At 42.7% G+C, this 14347-nt stretch overlaps 1 protein-coding gene across 9 annotated transcripts in view; it reads right to left on the reverse strand.

Annotated features, from left to right (window-relative positions):
• Positions 1-14347, reverse strand: part of LOC119970060 (mitogen-activated protein kinase kinase kinase kinase 3) — a 354117-nt gene that overhangs the window by 137448 nt on the left and 202322 nt on the right. For all 9 annotated transcript variants that reach the window (XM_038804101.1, XM_038804091.1, XM_038804084.1 and 6 more), the window contains exons 10-12: positions 10621-10683; positions 10456-10537; positions 10260-10370 (exon numbers count right to left, since the gene is read on the reverse strand). In XM_038804101.1, coding sequence (XP_038660029.1) covers positions 10260-10370; positions 10456-10537; positions 10621-10683 — 256 coding nt within the window. The remainder of the gene's footprint in view (positions 1-10259; positions 10371-10455; positions 10538-10620; positions 10684-14347) is intronic.

The raw sequence follows: 14347 nt of genomic DNA on the forward strand, positions 1-14347 counted from the left end.
GCAAAACGTGGCACTCGGCGTGCAAGAGGAGAAGCAGGAGAAAAGATCCCTAAAAATTTAAGCTGAGGTGGGGGAAACAGAAAAAACAGGAAAAGTATAATAAAAGAGGACGTGAATTCATCTACGGATAAAATTGAGTACATGTCAAAAACAAATGAGTGGAAAATGCCATCTTAATTCAATTCATAATTGAAATAATAGGATTCAGATTCATGATATAGAATAGAATATTAACCATGCATACAACCCAACAAGAGCACCAGCATTTAAATAGACAAATTGGATCAGACTCAAGCACAGCACTTTGTTTAAAAAGAACTTTCATCTTTATAGATTTATAAACAATCAATAAATTGCCTATGTAGAATATTTTGATATATTTTACTAATACAAAGATATATATTGCAACGTTCTGTTTTAGAAATTTACACTTTTAAGCTAAAATGTAAAATGACGGAGCCAGGCACCTGATTTACACCATGCCTATTTTTCAACTCCACTGGAGTCAAAGCAGCATGAAATCAAGCAAGGCATCCAAGTCAAATCTGCCCAGTCCTCTGCAGGCATATGAGGTTAAACCTGGGGCTAAGGTTTTCTGATTGAACATTAATATATTTTCAACCTCTGCAGGTTGCTTGATTTCCCTTTTTGCACCACTCGAAAGGAACAACAAACTGAGCTAGTGGTAAATTCACATTTTCCTTTATATCAGAGATGCAGAACTTGTGCATTTCATAAGAATGTGCCTTGCCATCAAAAGATTGGGTTTAAAATGGCTTGAAGAAGCAATCCTTAAAGAAATTTGTAGCCTCATTGTAAAGAGCTAGCTGATGTTACTGAATCAGCAGCACTACACCAGGAACCCAATGGGTCAAATTATCTGCACAAAAGTACAGCCAAAACAAAATAGTTACATTTTTTAACAAAAATGCCTCCTCAACTATTTCGGACATTTGAAAGCCTGCTCTGGAATGTTAGTTGAAGAGGGTCATGCTGCAAAGAAATCATACCATGAATTCCAGATTAACTTGAATTCCCATGTTTGGAGATAATACTTGTAGCATATTTACTGGGGCAGAAAGTATGAAACATGAGCCAAGCTATTCTTGCTATTAAAAATGGCATCATGGAATAAAGATGCAAGTCACTCATCTTGATCATTCAAAATGGCCAAGATTCTTTGACAATTATCAGCCACTTTATGGGTCATTTTCTTGTGAAAAGCAATCTTCTGTCGCCTGATTTTGATGAGAAATTGGTAATGCAGTGGGTAGACGCCAGCAAAAGAATCAAAGGGGAGGGTGGAGAATGTAGGTAGACTTCAGCAAAATACAGGGGAGGGTTGTATATGCAGTTAACCTGCATTACAAAACTTAAGCTTCTTTCATTCTTTTAAAAATGCCTTCTTATCCATTGCCACCATGAATCAAATACACCAGCAGGTTTAAATGTGTCATGACCCGATACTTGGAATCTCTCTCATACAAAAATATTTAGGACCTAAAGAATATGTAATCCAAACTGACAGGTAACACAACCCAGTACCATGAGATAAACTGCACATGTTAAAATGTTTTTAAGCACCAGCAGCAAAACACTAAATAATTCAGCCAAACCATACTAACACTTACACATTAGAATGCCACCAATTTGATCCCAATCAGTCCCTATCTGGTTAATCCCGGTGATTCGACTACAAATATATGGTCAGAGAAATAACCTGCCCCTGATCACAATCCAGCAACTGCTGCTAGAAGGCATGTTATGTAAGCTTTGGGAGAGGACAGGATGAACTTTGATGCCCTCCTTATTCAAACTCCTGCTACCTCACCCAAAGGCTATTGAGCGTAAAACAGCAAATATCAGTTAGGAGTAGGCCGCTCAGCCCTTCGAGTCTGCTCTGCCATTCGATAAGACCATGGCTGATCTGACTGTAACCTCCCGCCTACTCCTAATAAATTTTCCCCCCTGGTATATCAAGAATCTATCTGCCTCTGCCTTGAAAACATTCAAAGACTCTGCTTCCATGCCTTTTGAGAAAGTGAGCTCCAGAGACACAGTGTCCTCAGGAAAAAAAATTCTTCTCACCGTCTTAAACGGTCAACCACTCATCTTAAACAGTGACCCCCTAATTCTAGATTCTTCGAAAAGAGGAAACATCCTTTCCACATCTACTCTGGCAATACCCTTCAGGATCTTGTATATTTCAATGAAGTCACGTTGTACTCTTCCAAAATCCAGCAGATACAAGCCTAGCCTGTCTAATCTTTCCTCATAAAACAACCTGCCCATTCCAGGTCTTAGTGTAGTAAAACTTCTCTGAACTTCTTCCAATGCACTTACACCCTTCCTTAAATAAGACGACCAATACTGTACACAGTACTTCAGATGTGGTGTCACCAGTAATAATAATAGTATCCTGAACAACTGAAGCATAGCCTCCCTACTTTTATATTCAATTCCTCTCGTAATATTGATAACATTTACTTTGTTCTCCTAATTACTGCTGTACCGCATGCTGGCCTTTTGCGATTCGTGCAATAGCACAATCATATCCCTGAATCTGAGAACTCTGCAACCTCACCATTTAGATACTGTAAGAAGTCTTACAACACCAGGTTAAAGTCCAACAGGTTTGTTTCAAACACAAGCTTTCGGAGCACTGCTCCTTCCTCAGGTGAAGGAGCAGTGCTCCGAAAGCTCGTGTTTGAAACAAACCTGTTGGACTTTAACCTGGTGTTGTAAGACTTCTTACAGTGCTCATCCCAGTTCAACGCCGGCATCTCCACATCATGGCTACCATTTAGATAATGTGCTTCACTTTTTCTTCCTGTCAAAATGGTCAACTTCACATTTGCCCTCATACTCCATTTGCCAGATCTTTTCCCACACATTCAACCTGTCTTTATCCCACTGTAGCCTCCAAATCTCCTCTTCAACGCTTACTTTCCGACCCATCTTAGTACCATCAGCAAATATAGCAACCATACCTTCTGCCCCTTCATCCAATCCATTTAGATGAAGTGTAAGAAAAAAAAGAGGTCCCAGCAGCACATCATGGGCGGAGGGGGGGGGGGGGGGGGGGGGGGGAGATCTCGCCTCACCGCTCCGACTGCCCTATTCTCCGGTGCCAGTTTTCGGGCAGGGTTTACGCCACGCCGGCTGTTGGCAGCGTACGCGCCCCCCCCCCCCCCCCCCCCCCGGCAATTTTCCGGGCCCCGATGGGCTGAGCGGCCGTCAGATCCTGGCCAGTAATAGACATGGCCCCACATGGTGCGACCTGGCTGGTAGGCCATCTCCTGGAGTCCTCGGGGGGGGGGAAGAGAAGAGACGGTGGCCTGGCCCACAATCGGGGCCCACCGATCTGCGGGCGGGCCTGTACCGTTGGGGCACTCCTTCCGCGCCAGCCTCTGTAACGCTCTGCCATGGCCGGGCGGAGAAGAACCCCCCTGCGCACCCACAGGAAAACACACGGCCGGTCTGCGCATGCGCGGAACCACACCAGCGTTTCTACGCATGCGCCAACTCGCGCCGGCCCATCGGCGCCAGTTGGCGCAGCGCCAACCACTCCGCCGCCAGCCTAGCCCTCGGAAGTACGGAGGATTCTGCAACCTCCGGTTGGCGGGGTGGTTCGCGCCATTCTTGGCTCCCAATTGCGGGAGAATCCCGCCCCACTTGTTATATCTTGTCAATCAGAAAAAAACTCATTTGTGACTACCCGGTTTCCTGCTCGCTATCTTCTATCCATACTAATGTTAACCCCTACACTGAAAATCTATATAAGCACATCCACTGATTCTCCTTTAACAGCATGTGACTCCTTCAAAGAACTGTAATAAATTGGTTCAACATGATTTCCTTTTCACAAAACCATGTTGACTCTGCCTGATTACCGTGAATCTTTCCAAGTGTCCTGCTACAGGGTCTTTATTAACAGCTTCCACATTTTCCCTGTGACAGAGGTTAAGTTTAGTGGTCCGTAGTTCTTGCTTTCTCACTCCCTCACTTTTTGAGTTAAGGAGTTACATTTTCTATTTTCCAATCTAATGACACCTTTCTTGAATCAAGGGAATTTTGGAAAATCACAATCAACACATCAACTATCTCACTAGTCATTACTTTTAAGACCCCAAGATGAAGTCCACCAGGATCAGGGGCTTGCCAATCTGCGGCTCCAACAATTTGCTAAATATCACTTCCCTGGTGATGTTTCCTAGGTTCCTCCCTCCCTTCTAATTCCTAATTTACAGCTATTTATGGGATGTTGCATCCCCTATCTGCAGACTGATGCAAAATACCACCTGCCATCTCTTTATTTTCATAGAATCCCTACAGTGCAGAAGGAGGCCATTTGCCCCATCTAGTCTGCCACTGCCCCTTAGAAAGAACACCCTACTTAAGTCCATGCCTCCTCACTATCCCCGTAACCCAGTAGCCCCACCAAACCTTTCAGACACCAAGGGGCAATTTACCATGGCCAAATCAACTTAACCTGCACATCTTTGGACAGTGGGAGGAAACCGTAGCACCCAGAGGAAATCCACGCAGATACGCGAAGAAAGTGAAAACTCCACACAGACAGTCACCCGAGGCCGGAATTGAACCCAGGTTCCTGGAGCTGAGGCAGCAGCGCTAACCACTGTGCCGCCTGCCATCCATTATTAATTGCCCAGACTCACTTTACTAAAGGACCTACGCTCACTTTGTTAACTCTTTTCTAATTTAAGTATCTACAGAAACTTTTACTTCTGTCTTTGTTTCTAGCTAGCTTTCTCTTGCACTCTAACCTTCCCTCCTCAGTCATCTTTTGCCATTCATTCTGTGCTGTTCTTTATATTCTGCCCAATCTGAAGACCTGTCGAAATCAGAACTCCACCCAAAAGGGGCAGGACCAGTCGGTGCTAGCTGAAGTAGGTCTTAAAACTGCTTACGGCCTACCTACCCGAGATTTACCGGGCTCCGTCGATCCACCAACCTCCCCAGGGAGGCTGCAGCCAGGCGATAAGAATGTAGAAAAGAATGTGGACCAAGCGAACAGCATCTGGGGGGTCTCCTGGGCCAGTGGAGGCTCCTGGGTGGCCAGATATAGTGCAGGGTAGCCCCCTAGCACTCCCCTTGAAAGGCGGGTACCTTGGCACTAGCAGAATGGCAGGACCATTGCTCAGGTACCAGTGCAAGGGTGCCCATGCCAGGGTGGCATTGCCATGGGTCATGGCCCTAGGAGGGCAATGCCCATGAGGGTGGAGAGGGTGTCTGAAGGGTGGGGGTGTGCAGGGCAGATAAGCAGTGGCCTCTGGGAGGTTGGAGGTGACAGCGGGGTCCTGGAAGGTGGGACCCCCACCCCCAGGAACCCCATAGTGGAGTGGCCTCACTGGGGAGGGGGGCCCCCTGTGTGTGTTGGGGGGATGAAATTACCCATCGGTGGGAGGGCTGTGGGGGACCCCATAAGCTCACTTAGAGATCGGGGCACCCTGTCAAAATGACAGCCCGATCTCGAGGTCTGATCCCCAGGGTGAAAGAAATTTGAAATGTGGGCTAAACCAGTGAGAAAATCCCAAGGGTCCAAAAAAGTGACGTGTCATTGGATGGTGGTGGGGAGCTCGCCAGGAGAGTCGACAGTAAAATCCCTGAAAAATCCGCGGCAAATGAACTTTGAAATATTTCCACTGAATTCCGCCCAGTCTTTAGTTTTGTCCTTTAATTATTTTTGTAACTTTTAGCTTTGACTTCTGTTTTACGTTTAGATTTGTACACTCTATACCTTTCCTGTCACGTTCTTTTTACCATTTCCCATATTCATACTTTTCTCTCTTGCTTTGTCTCTGCTCTTTGGTTTATTATATCTTCGCAAGTTTGAAGCCTTGCCTCCATTAATTAGTTTGAAACCCTCTCTACTTCCTCCCTAGTTACGAGGCTCACCAGAACACCAGTCCTAGCATTATTCAGATGGAGACCATCCCAACGGTACAGATCCCGGAATCTACTTATCCCACACCAGTCTTTGAGCAAAACATTAATTTCTCAAATTTTCACATGGTTCAGATAATAACCCAGATATTAACTTTGAGGTTCTACTTTTTAAACGCAGTGCCTAGCTCCTCATACTCTCTATGCAAAAACTTCTTTCCTCGTTTTACTTTGGTTGTTGGTATTTAAGTGGACCATGAGAACAGGATCATTCACCTTCCCACTGCAGGTTCCTCTCTAGCCCTGAGTAGATGTCCCGAACCCTGGCACTAGGCAGACAACACAGCCTTCTGGATGCTAGCTCTTTGCTGCAGAGAACAATATCAACTCCCGCTTCACTATAGGCAGCACAGTGGTTAGCACTCCTGCTTCACAGCTTCAGAGACCTGAATTGGACTCCAGCCTTGCATGGCAGTGTGGAGTTTGCACATTCTCGGTGTCTTGTGTGGGTTTCCTCCCACAGTCCATAAATGTGCAGATTAGGTGGATTGGCCATGCTAAATTGCCCTTTAGTGTCCAAAAATGTGCAGATTACTGGGTAACGGGGATAGGGCAGGGCAGTGAACGTGGGTAGAGTGCCCTTTCGGAGGATCGGTACAGATTCAATGGTTCGACTGCCTGTCGGTACAAAGCATCCAGCTAACTCTCCCCCTCCCTGATATGTTGCAATGTCTACAGCTCAGCCTCCAGCACAATAACACGGAGCCAAGACACCTCGAGCCACAAACACTTACTGCAGATGTCTTTGCCCGACATAGGAGCACGGTAGCACAGTCGTTAGCACGGTTGCTTCACAGCTCCAGGATCCCAGGTTTGATTCCCGGCTGGGACACTGTCTATGCGGAGTCTGCACGTTCTCCCCGTGTCTGCGTGAGTTTCCTCTGGGTGCTCCGGTTTCATCCCACAGTCCAAAGATGTGCGGGTTAGGTGGATTGGCCTTGCTAAATTGCCCTTAGCGTCCAAAAAAATATATTAATTGGGGATTACTGGGTTATGGGGATAGGGATGATAGGGAAGATACGTAGGCTTCAGTAGGCTGCTCTTTGTAAGGGCCTGTGCAGACTCGATGGGCCGAATGGCCTCCTTCTGCACTGTAAATTCTATGATTCTATCACACTGGCATCCAGGTGCTCCCACTTGCTGTAGCCTTGACACATCACCTGTCCCGCCATCCTTAACATGTTTTAATTAGTTATTTGATTATACTATTGCCTTCTTTATTTTCCTTTAATATATTTCATTAACCTCAGCATCAATTTATATATTTTTTATCTTAGGAATAAAATATACCTCAACAGCTAACGGTATTTATTGTAATTAGAATTATTATAATTAGAATAATTAGTGCCAGCAGGATATTTGGACAAATCTCAATCTACAATCTTCTGTTCCCTTGAGTAATTGGGATCCTTTCCTGAATTTCTTCTGTTTATATAACTCCGGGAGACTGAAGCCAACTACAGCAGCTATTTTAAAAATAAATTTCGAGTACCCAATTCTTTTTTTCAATTAAGGGGCAATTTAGCATGGCCAATCTGCCTACCCTGCACGTCATTTTGGGTTTTGGGGATGAGACCCATGCAGAGACTGGGAGAATGTGGAAACTCGGGTCCTCGGTGCTGTGAGGCAGTAGTGCAAACCATTGCGCCACCATGCTGCCCTGCCAACTACAGCCACTTAACTGCTATCCTAGCTGAGACCGGTTCCATCAGTATAGGTCAGCAAGCAATGTCTTTAGCTCTTCTAATCACTTACTGGATAAAGGGAGACAGCAACTCAAGGCCAATCCAAACATAATTACTTACAGCCAGTTTTGAAGAATATCTTGGAGCAGAAATCACACCAACATTATCCTACATATTAATCCTAGACTGGTTGAGCGATCCCAGAAATGGGGAGAAAATAAATGTCAGACAAGAAAAGACTCACTGACTTAATTTTAAGAAACAAAATAATGCAGTGCATTTTTTTCAAGAATCAATTGCAGCTAAAGATTCAATCTTTCAGAAGAAAAGTATCCTATGTCTCCAATTTCTCCTAACAAAGGGAATGGTGCTGATAATAAGAGAAGAGTCCTGCTCTGTAAATAACTAAACTGCATATTTGGTTCAAGTGCTAAATCTAGAAATGGTGAGCTGCTCAACATTCAGTCAATGGAAGCATTCTTCGTAGTGTCCTACTCCTTCGTGCATACATTATTCTAAATTCATTGCAGGGAAATTAAGCTTTCACCTCAAATGTTAAATTGTGTAAAGAAATATACAAGTCACAGATAAAATTTCTGAGCAGAGCCATTGGAAAATTGTCGCAGGACTGCAGAGATTTAATCTCTGTTTTTTGCAAAGAATTATAGCATTGTAATTTGCACTGCATTTGTGTTTTTAGATTATTGTTTATTAGACTCCTGCGCTTGAGCTCAATTGTCTTCTCGTTTTTCTCCCCTCCACCCCCAAAATTCACACTGGAACAATTGCACCCAATCTCCTCAGTTCATGTTAGCATGCTTCCCTTCCCTTCACATTTCAGAGTGACTATTCTTTCATTTCCCCTCAAAAATACTTCAATCTTCTATTTGCTGCCATTGTTGCTCTGGAGGAAATAAGCAATGCCACACATCACAGGCAGGAATTCCTGAGTTATCCAAAACTATCCATCTTTGAAAACTGCTGGCATTATGTGTGCCTACCTTGACAAAACCATGTTGAATTCCTTTTGAATTGTGGCTATTGTTATGTCACTGAACATGGTAGCAAATTGACACACAGTGAACTCCCAAAAACAATAAATGTTTGAAAGGTTATAGATTTTTGGAAGCAGTGGTTCCACTTAGGATTAGGAAGACAGAACTCTCCATTCTTCTTGTTTAGAAAGTGTCATGGGATCTTTTTCATCCATTTGAACTTGCAGGTGGGAGCTCAGTTTTATGCCTCCTTCAAAAGACAACATACCATAGGTTCAGTGTAGCACTGATATTGCAGCCAATGTTATATGCTCAAGTCCTTTCAAGACAAGTATTAACAACTGAACCAAATTGACATGAAGAATGGATGTAAATCTGATCAAGGTGCATCTCAATATCTAGATCACACAAAACGGGCAAGGTTAAAGAGACTGACAAAGTGGCAAATGTAAGTTTATACAAAAACAAGACTACAAAATAACATTTTATACATTTTACTTGATCTCAACTCAAAATTTGATGAAATGGCTTTCAAGTTTCAATGTCCTGCATGCCAGAGGATCAACTCCTGTAAATTTAATGTTGGTAAAACATACATAAAAAGAGCTAAAAAAAATTCAAACAGAATATTCACTATGTTTCAAATTTGCTACAAGTCAACTCAGTTTTATGTTATCAAGTTACAGTTATACCTGGATCAGATCAACAGAAGCTTTTGACAGCAATGGGAAATATGAAATTAGCCTCTTATTATTTTACTAACCACATCTTATACCTGATTAAGTATAAATGGTTACTATACAAATATCATCCTTCATTCAAGAGGTGAAAAGCTATTATGGCAATATTGGCCCAATATTAGTTCCGCTAATTTGTTTGCTGTACTAGTTGTCTAGTATTAGAGGTGTCTGGTGAACTGGGCTCCTCTGGAAAATCTGAACAGGTACTATAATATTTCAAATTACTCAATTCCTTGTTCATATCAACATGTTCATGACCTCTAGCCTTTATTCAAAAATGGACATTAATGACCTACTTTGTTTATGAATTCCATGACTGCATAAATGGTCAAATAGTTGAAATATGAGAAAAATGGAAAATAGTCCCAAGTGTAGCCATTTCCAATGAGGGTATTCTTATATAAACAATAGTTACAGGTCTACATCATACCTCAGCTTTTGTGAAAATAGTCTGTGCAGAGAGACAGAGTAATTTCAAAAACAAAACTTCAAGTTGCACCATGACAGAAATGGTAGGTTAGTTAAGGAGGATACTATATAGGTCGGCTGAATTACAAGATTAAACATAAGCGTGTACTCAAGGTAGATAATTAACATGTTCATTCTCTTGCCAAATTTCTCCATATAAATAAATTCAGCCAAAATATAACAGAAAACAGCACTGGAAACTCCCCTGCTGTAATACTCTAATACTGATTTAATAGCTTTTTGCATTGCAACATTAACGGACAGTTTATTCAAACAGAGGGGTTCCTATTTACTTGTATTTTTCTAATTTAAGGGTTATAATAGTAAATTAGACCCAAAGTCACCAAAGATAATTAGATTAAGAAAATGCATAATAGAAATATGACCAATAAAATATATTTTACCTCGGGATCATCATCATCAAAATCATGGTAACTGGAATGGTCTGGGTTGTTCAACTTATCAAGCAATTCTATGGCGAATGTACGACTCAAAGACTGTGCCACAAATGGGTGCTGAAAAGGAATTTGAAAAGATAAGGGAGATAATTTTTAAATGTAATACACATTGGTAGAACATATCAAAACTCACTGTACTTGCCTGCAATAGCTTTTCAGCAGTAGGTCTTTTTTTGGGATTTTTCGTAAGTGCCAATTTTATAAACTGATGAAAATTAGTTGACCTGAGGGGAAAACATTCTGTAATTAATCAATTTGAAAACTGAATAGGTCTAAAAAGACAAACAAATATCCAAATATTTCCTACCATTTTATCTTGTCCTTCAACTTTGGAGGCTGGAAGTTGCTCTTCGTCATCAAAAACAAAGCCCTAAAAAAAAAATCAGACAACCTTAAATGATAACTTTCAATGGAAATATCACATCTAATAAAGTCTGTATTCTGCTTTAGATTTGAAATTTGACTGTCTCAGGACCTGATTTGGCCAAATTAAGATCAGTGAAATGAAGAACGACTGGTATGCCCGGATTCAACATTTCCGATGGATAATTTTCCCACCATCTTTGTACCTGCGTGTATTCCCTATACATTACTGTAAATGCATCAACAAATATCCATGAATAATATAATCGTTAACAGTTTATCTTATGTTTCTTATCTCAGGCACAATTTTGAAAAGTTCATTCACCCCAACCCACCCAGAACGCTTCTTTTTTCAATGTTTTGCTTCTGCTTACTCTGCTTTACTGCCACAACTACCCTCATAAATTCATGTCCATTTAATTCCTTAACTGCTATTTAATTTAGTTACTTCTTCTAGTCATTCATTTTTTACCATTGCTTCTGTTCTGGGACACCGGAAACCTACCAAGTAAGAACATAAGTAAAGCTTGAATGGATGAGATAAACTTCCGCGAGTAATTCGTACCATGCTACTAGTTCCTTCTTTTTTTCACCCCTCTTCATCTCTCCCTAATGTCTTCCTGTGTCCTGCTTATGGCACCATCTTATTTCTGCCCAGTTGCTCTCGTGGATTTCTGCCTAGTTGTTTAGCTCTGATGGCATCTCAGCAATAAAAACTGGAAAGTGATGACTTCTTCAATGCCAATTTTAATGTGTTCTACAATAACTTCTCATCAACACAGTGTCACCTGTATCCCCTTTATGTATGTGGGCAGTCAAACAAACAGTTAATTAGTGCGGTCTATCAAACAATTAAAAACTCAAATTCTAACTTAAGCACTGAATCTTACAAACATAGAATCCCTTCAGTGTAGGAAGCGGCTATTTTGCCCATTGAGTCTGCACTGGCCCTTGGACAGAGCACCCTACTTTAGCCCACGCCTCCACCCTATCCCCGTAACCCGGTAACCTTACCTAACCTTTTGAACACAGTAAGAAGTCTTAAAACACCAGGTTAAAGTCCAACATGATCATTTCAAACACTAGCTTTCTGAGCGCTGCTCCTTCCTCAGGTGAATGAAGAGGTTTGTTCCAGAAACATATACACAGACAAATTCAAAGATGCCAGACAATGCTTAGATTGCGAGCATTTGCAGGTAATTCAGTCTTTACAGATCCAGAGATAGTGGCAACCCCAGGTTAAAGATGTGTGAATTGTCTCAAGCCAGGACAGTTGGTAGGATTGCGCAAGCCCAGGTCAGATGGTGGGGGATGAATGTAATGCAACATGAATCCCAGGTTCCTGTTGAGATCGCACTCATGTGTGGAAAACTTGGCTATAAGTTTCTGCTCGGCGATTCTGCATTGTCGCGCGTCCTGAAGGCCGCCTTGGAGAACGCTCACCCGGAGATCAGAGGCTGAATGCCCTTGACTGCTGAAGTGTTCCCCGACTGGAAGGGAACATTCCTGCCTGGTGATTGTCGCGCGATGTCCGTTCATTCGTTGTCGCAGCGTCTGCATGGTCTCGCTAATGTACCACGCTTCGGGACATCCTTTCCTGCAGCGCATGAGGTAGACAACGTTGGCCGAGTCGCACGAGTATGTACCGCGTACCTGGTGGGTGGTGTTCTCACGTATAATGGTGGTATCCATGTCGATGATCTGGCACGTCTTGCAGAAATTGCCATGGCGGTGTTGTGTGGTGTGATGGTCGCTGTTCTGAAGGCTGGGTAGTTTGCTGCAAACAATGGTTTGTTTGAGGTTGCGCGGTTGTTGGAAGGCAAGTAGTGGGGGTGTGGGGATGACCTTGGCAAGATGTTCACCTTCATCGATGAAGTGTTGAAGGCTGCAAAGAAGATGTCATGGTTTCTCTGCTCCGGGGAAGTACTGGACGATGAAGGGTACTCTGTTGGTTAACCTTTTAAACACTAAGGGGCCATTTAGCATGGCCAGTCCACCTAACCTGCACATCTTTGGACTGTGGGAGGAAACCAGAGCACCCGGAGGAAACCCATGCAGACACGGGGACAAGGTGCAAACTCCACACAGTTAGCCCAGGCCTGAATTGAACCCGGATCCCTGGAGTTGTTAGGCAGCAGTGCTAACCACTCTGCCACATGCCCCTTACTGGGGAACATTAACTCTTTCCTAATAAATTCCCCCTCTTAAAACAAATATTTGACATAAATTACCACAACACAAATGTACATGTTTTCGTACCTGTAATAAATGCATCCTATTCTCCTTTAGTTTAATTTTAATATCCACCTTCCTTTTAGGAAAAGATGCCCCTCTTTCACAGTTTCTAATAACTTCTTCAAACTTGCCCATTTTTTCATGAGACAGTCAGATAATTGGTAACTGCTATCAACCCACTTGATCTTGTCCGTGTGGAGTTTGCACATTCTCCCCATTCTTTAGCATCAGTTTTAGAATCGCTATGTCAATTCGTAGTCTCTTTTTATTGACAGAGAGTGAACATTCTCCCAAAGGTACTTATTGTCTATGTGACACTCTATAGGCACTGTTCCCGAATGCCCTGCTGTATTTAAAAATTCATTAGGGTTCTGGATATAAAAAATCCAAATTAGATTTTTTTGCAAGAACATAGAGATCCCACAAACTGCAATCTGTTTTTGTGATTGGGTCTACTCGGGCCAGTGCCTTCGCTGCCAATGTACTTTTTACAACTCTTCTTATCTTTTCAGTTTGCTATGCCAAAGGGCAAAATTTTCCTTTCTTCCCCAGGAGAAAAATAAAATCTCCCACACTCAGAAAGCCATCACAGAGATTAGCATCAGATGCATCACTATAAACAATACCACCTAAAGATAGGAATTTCAAAACACACTTCTCCAATTTTAATTTTGTGAATGTTTTGTTTCCTCGAACAATCTCTACAACTTTGGGGCTGTTCATTTTGGTGCTTAGTTCTAAATCATCGAAACTAGAGTCTGGACTTGTTTGTCTACCTAACCAATTCAGCTGCCCAATTAAACTTCGGAGTTCATCTTTTTCCATTTCAGAAGTCATCATATCCTTTTGTAAGGCCCTACCACAAGTAATTGCTATGAGGTTAATATTTTCCAAATAAAGCTGCTGATGTAGAGTAGAGGACAGGTGTGTTAAGTGTCTGAGAGGACCGGCAAACCATGTCCACGTGTTTTGGGTGTGTCCAAAACTTAGGAGATACTGGCAGGGGTTCGAGGACGTCATGTCTAGAGTATTGAACATAAGGGTTGCAATGAGTCCGGAGGTGGCGATTTTGGGGATTTCAGAGGCCCCGGAAGTCCGGGGGAAGAAAGAGGCCGACGTTTTGGCCTTTGAACTTAGTCAAGAGAGACAGCTTCTCCAAACCCACAGAGCTCGCCAGAGCGCACAGGTCGCTTAGACTGAAATGCAAGGCCGGGGAGTAGCCAAGGGAGAACTGCGTACCGGAGGTGGTCACAGAGGATCAGATGGGCTTTGTCAAGGGTAGGCAGCTAACTGCAACATCAGGCGGCTGCTGAATGTAATAATATTGTATATAGTTTACCCACAGTTAATGTCAATAAATCGTTTATAGCTTTAGCTACAAGTGTTCTTGTAATATAAATCATGCTGTCTAATAACAGCATTACATGGTACCAGGT

The sequence above is a fragment of the Scyliorhinus canicula genome, chromosome 1 (assembly GCF_902713615.1).
Source record: "Scyliorhinus canicula chromosome 1, sScyCan1.1, whole genome shotgun sequence".
In the NCBI taxonomy this organism is placed as follows: Eukaryota; Metazoa; Chordata; class Chondrichthyes; order Carcharhiniformes; family Scyliorhinidae; genus Scyliorhinus; species Scyliorhinus canicula.